Source organism: Mandrillus leucophaeus, unplaced genomic scaffold (assembly GCF_000951045.1).
Source record: "Mandrillus leucophaeus isolate KB7577 unplaced genomic scaffold, Mleu.le_1.0 Scaffold107, whole genome shotgun sequence".
NCBI classification, from domain to species: domain Eukaryota; kingdom Metazoa; phylum Chordata; class Mammalia; order Primates; family Cercopithecidae; genus Mandrillus; species Mandrillus leucophaeus.
This window is the reverse complement of record NW_012098876.1, coordinates 530,723-536,291: the sequence shown is the minus strand read 5'-3', so window position 1 is coordinate 536,291 and position 5,569 is coordinate 530,723. Positions and strand designations below refer to the sequence as shown.

Here is a 5,569-nt window from a genome sequence, read left to right as displayed (position 1 = left end):
AGAGACGGGGTTTTACCATGTTGGCCAGGATGGTTTCAATCTCTTGACCTCGTGATCTGCCCGCCTCAGTCTCCCAAAGTGCTGGAATTTACAGGCGTGAGCCACCGTGCTTGGCCCTGTGTTACTTTTTTACCTGCGTTTATCACTTTGAAAGGTTAGTTTTGCCATTAAAAAAAAAAAAAGTCTTAGCCTAAAAAAAAAAAAAATGCTTATAATGCTTATCAGAGAAAACAAAAACAAACAGTATTTTTGTAGTCTAAGCAAATAAAGATTTAGGTTTATCTTATAGCAGAAGATGAGTAACATTTTTGAATAGTGGTTTTTATCAGTATATTGGCTATGGTGAAGATAAAAGGTTTTCTTCTTGATATATTTCAGTCACCTAGGAAATTCACTTCGGTAGAACAATTCTTTTCTTGACAGAGACATTCTTTTTACTTTGTTTGCTTGTGAGGTCATGTGTCAAGTATTCCTGTTCTTTGAAAGACGGCTCAGTTAACAATATTGTGCCTTTGTGTAAAAGATGACCACAACCAGCAAACTAGACAATGCAGCCCGGGACAGCAGGCTTCACTTGTGTTAATAATGAAAAACGTTTTTGCATTCAGAGCCAAGAGCTGTGAGTTGAGCCTGTTTGGCTGGATACAGACTTGTGATGGAAACTCTTAAGCCCTTGTGATCACACAGAGAGATACTATCAACACATCTACAGTGCCTCTTCACTCACTGTTATGTTTCCTATGTGAATCATCCACAAAGGGCCGTTCTGACCCCATCTCAATCAAGAAGCCTGAAATGTTTCAGACGCTGCCATGCCGGATTACGTCTATTACCAGTCTTACTGATCCAACAGAATGTCAAACACATTGTATAGATTACCTGTCAGAATCAATTTGGGCCAAAAACCTCATTAGTGTGAGGCTTAGCGCTTTCTGGAATTATATCCCATTCTGTGTGTCTTCACTTTCAATAAGTGTTGTTGCCACAGATGTAAACACAAAAGCACATCTCCATTAAGCATCTTGTCTCTGGAATTCATATACTAATATCAAGCAGATAAAAGAATGTTGATGCTCAAATCTAAAGAGCAGAAACAGCAACATTTAGAGTCTTAGCTGCTCCCCGGCACAGGCACCCAAACTGTACCGGGAAAGTGGCTTCTCTTGGGAAGCGGTTTAACATGTCCCTTGGAATCCTGTCTGATGGCTTCAAGATCTTCACAGAAAGTCTTCCTTCTTAAAGAATGGCCTGAAGTCTTCTCTCTTCAACATCCACTTCTTCTAATCCCTGTTTGAAGGTCCCCAACTACCTCAGACTGAGTAGTTTGAAAATTTAACTCATGAACAACACTCCCTTAACCTGTTCCTCTTCCACTGTTCCAACAGAACAAGTCAAACCCTGATCTACTCCAGAAATCTTTCTAGAGACCTAGGGATCATTCCATTGTATCCTCTCCCTTCTCCTCCCCCAACCCCATATCTAATCCATTAAAGTCCCATCTGCTGAAATTTGTCATGAATTCACTCACTTCTCGATATTCACTGCCACCATATTGGTCTTAAAGACTTCATATTCTTCCTGCTTGGATTATTGCACGCTTTCTGAATTTGTCTCCACACCACTGCTCCCCCTTTCCCCTCCACATGTCCATTCTCTACCTGTAGCCAGAGTGGCTTTATAAAAAAATCTAGCCTAATCTTAACATTCTCTTGCTTAAAACTCTCCCACTGCCCTTTGGATAAAGCACAAAATCTCTAGGCCTCCTGGGCTCATATCATCTCACCTTCCCCAGGTCTCTAACATTTTGCACCAATATCCTAACTTACTACTTGTTCTTATAGGTTCTAGAAGGTAGCAGAGCCCTTCCCACCTTCAGACCTTTGCCAACACTGTGCCCTCTGCCTATAACGTTGCCTTCCCGCTTCTGTCTCGCCAGTGCTTTCAGCCTTCAGGTTATTCTTCAGCCTGAACTTCTCCGATGCTTCCTGTGCCTGCCAGCAAGGTCATTTCCCCCATCACAGACCCTTATCATACCCTTTACCTTCTTCATAACATTTGCCACAGTTGTAATCTGTCAGGTATTTCCCTCCACTAGACTTTAGTTCTCTACAAGCAGGATCTGTACAATTTGTATACCACTGTCCTTGGAGCCTGACAGCAGGAAGCCCAGATATTGTAGGTGCTCCTGTGTTAAACAAATAAAGGAAATCTGTCTTCCAAGCCTGATGATTAGAGTTACTTTAGTATTTTGTTTCATATACCACAAAGAAAGCTAAACCAGAAATGAAATTCTTTGTCCTGAGTCACACACAGCAAGCCAGGACTTGCAGGGCTAGAACCCACCCTGGACTCTTGTTACCGTGTCCTGGGCATGTGGTTCACATCGCAACTTTTTGGGACTTAGAAATAAAGTCCACTTGGAAGGTGCTAGAATGTGAGTGCATACCTTGCTCTAGCCTTCCTTTGTCCAGGACTTAAGACACCTACAGTTTAGGTCAGTTTCCTTTTCCTTGATGAAGCCTTCCTTTAGTCAGTGAGTGGTGTTAATTTGTTTGGGTATGGTCTTCCTCATCAGCAGTTGGATGACTATTGCTGGGGTAAATGCACAACGTGTGGTAAAATACTGAGTGTCTACATCTGGACTGGGCTGTTGCTCATTCTCTCTTCCGAAAGCTGTCTCAGACCACATGTTACTGGCCATCTGTGAGAACAGCAGGGAATGCCCAGAGGTTCGTCCCTTGAAAGCAGATCAGCTCCAGGGACCACCCCCAAGTGCACCTGCAGTCTTGTTTCCTTGGCACGTATCAGCCTGGGAGCAAATTCCAGCCTTGGATGTTGTTTTTCATCAAGTGGTGTTTTAAAACCCCTGATTAGTGCTAATATTTAAAATCAAGATTATTATGTACAAGCTTGAGTTTCTGTGTTCTCCTGGGGTGGAGGAGACCTGGCAAAACCAGCCCACAGCTATCAGCTAGGGCTGAATTTTAAGAGAACCCCCTAAAACAAGACATTATTGATCCCTGCCTGGACTGCCATGGTTACCTTCCTGGCATTTGTAGGCACATGAGTTTGCAAACCCTGTAATATTTTTAAGTCACGGCAGGGGAAGGTGGGGGTATATGCATGAAAGTTGTAATTGACTTAGCTGGGCATGGTTCTGCACGCCTGTAATCCCAGCTACTCGGGAGGCTAAGGAAGGAGACCCCCTTGAACCCGGGAGGTAGAGGTTGCAGTGAGCCGAGATCGTACCACTGCACTCCAGCCTGGGTGACGGAAGCAAGACTCCATCTCAAATACATCAATAAATAAATAAGTTGTAATTGACATTCTGTATAATTTTTTTTTCTTTGTCCCTACTTCCTTCTTTTTCTTTATCTTCTACTTTCCCTTCCTCTCTCCACTGCTTCTACCACTTTACAGGTTCTGGGGCTGCTGGTATGGACGCTTATCGCTGGAACTGAGTACTTCCGGGTCCCCGCATTTGGCTGGGTCATGTTTGTAGCTGTATTTTACTGGGTCCTCACCGTCTTCTTCCTCATTGTCTACATAACAATGACCTACACCAGGATTCCCCAGGTGCCCTGGACAACAGTGGTAAGGAAGCCATGGGTGGTGGTCTTGTCCAGTGCCTGCTCGGTAGGATGGCATTAGTCCTCCACTAGTCAATCCAAGACTGTCTCTCTGCCCAAAAAAGGTGGGCCATACCATGGAGAACCCAACACAGCAGACAATTTCAACATCCTCTAAGTGCCTCTCAAGTGGCTTACAGCTGGGTGTGAAACTGGGCACATCAGAAGGTCCAGAAATTCCTTTCAGGCAGAATTGCAAACCAATTCTCAGAAGACTGAATCAAGAAAAGCCAGGTTCTCTCATGTAGACTCTCATTTTATTATTTCCCTGTGAACAATGTCACCTGGAAATAAATATGTCAGGGCGCCAACCTCTGCAGGTCATGCTTCCTACAAACCTCTCCTGGGGCTGTGGCCTTAACCCTTTGTACATCACAGCTCTTTGATGCTGGAGCACATTGTGTATGGAGTTAGCATGCAAATGAAAATTGAAATTAGAACACATAGGTGTTCTTCTATATTTGACAAAGAGAATTGTCAGGAATGACTGGATTCTCATCCTGGCTCTGGCACCATGCTGGATGCAGGATGGTGAACATGCGGTCCAGGGGAAATAAGTAAGAAAATGAGAAGATACGAAACCCTGTGGCACACACTGCAGTGGGGCTGTGTAGAAAGTGTGATGGAGGCTGCCACCTCAGCTTAGGATGACTGGGAACTCTTCAGAGAGGAAGGGACATTTAGCTTCATCCTGGAGATCGAACACACACATCCTAAGTGGATTCACAGAGATGGAAGGTGGGTTCCCCTTGCCTTAAGAGCATTGACAATCTGGTTGGGAAATTCAAAGTAGCTAAATGATTTACAAAAGAAATTCCAGTGGTACCACATGTGTTTATGTATAAAACAGAGCTCTCCAGTGATACTATTTTTTGTCTGTTTTCAACCAATATGTGAGAAAAAATATTTAATTTCAAATAACTGACTTATGAACCAAATTTGAAATATAGTCTATTTGTAGTTATAAACTAAGTTAAGTTGGCAGACTTTCAGACAACACTATCATTGTTCAGAATGCACCTGGCTTTGTTCTTTCTGTGTTGCTAAGTCCCCCAGGAAAACAAGTCTTATTTTATTTCACAAAGCAGTTTGACTGACTCTTGACCATTTCCCCAAATCCAAAAGTAAGGACTCTTTATTAAGGTTTTCAAGAAAGCGTTGCAAGTTTGAAAAGTAATTCCAAACAAGGTGCTTAATCACTGTCTAGGGTGGGGGAAGCAGCCTTGTCAGAACTGGTGTTTTGCTGCCTCAGGTGGGCATCCGGAGGGAAAGACTCGTTTAGATGCTGGATTCAAAAACAGTTAGCACTGTGAAGTAATAGTAACTACAGAAGCACAGGATGAGGGAATAATCAAAGTTGGTTGGAATTTAAGGAATGCCATTTTGGAGAAAGTTGTGTTCTAGGGTAGGTCTTGAAGAAAGTGCCTGTGAACTTGAAAGAAGAGGAACTTGGACAGTGTAGTAGGGGAGCAAATTGTTGGGATGGAGGAATGGACAGTACCCTTGTTTCCCCTTTTGCCTGAGTCTCAATTTCTAGTATGTTATCTAGATCAGCAGTTGGCATGCTGTCTTTGTAAAGGACCGGATAGTAAGTATTGTAGTCGTCTTGGGCTATACTCCCATGGCCCAGCCACTCAACTCTGCCTGCAGCATTGAGAGAAGCCATAGGCAATTTGTAAATGAATGAGCATGGCTGTGTTCAGGTAAAACTTTATTTATAAAAACTGATGGTGGCTGGGCACAGTAGCTCACACCTGTAATCTTAGCATTTTGGGTAGACACCTGAGGTCAGGGGTTTGAGACCAGCCTGGCCAACGTGGCAAAATCCTGTCTCTACCATAAATACAAAAATTATCCTGGTGTGGTGACGCATACCTGTAATCCCAGCTACTCGGGAGGGTGAGGCAGGAGAATCTCTTGAACCCAGGAGGCGGAGGTTG

At 43.5% G+C, this 5,569-nt stretch overlaps 1 protein-coding gene across 1 annotated transcript in view; it reads left to right on the top strand.

Annotated features, from left to right (window-relative positions):
• CMTM8 (CKLF-like MARVEL transmembrane domain containing 8) overlaps positions 1-5,569 on the top strand; it is a gene marked incomplete at its 5' end in the record, with an annotated part of 146,088 nt that overhangs the window by 129,737 nt on the left and 10,782 nt on the right. Inside the window, one exon of the mRNA XM_011985613.1 lies at positions 3,421-3,594. Coding sequence (XP_011841003.1) covers positions 3,421-3,594 — 174 coding nt within the window. The remainder of the gene's footprint in view (positions 1-3,420; positions 3,595-5,569) is intronic.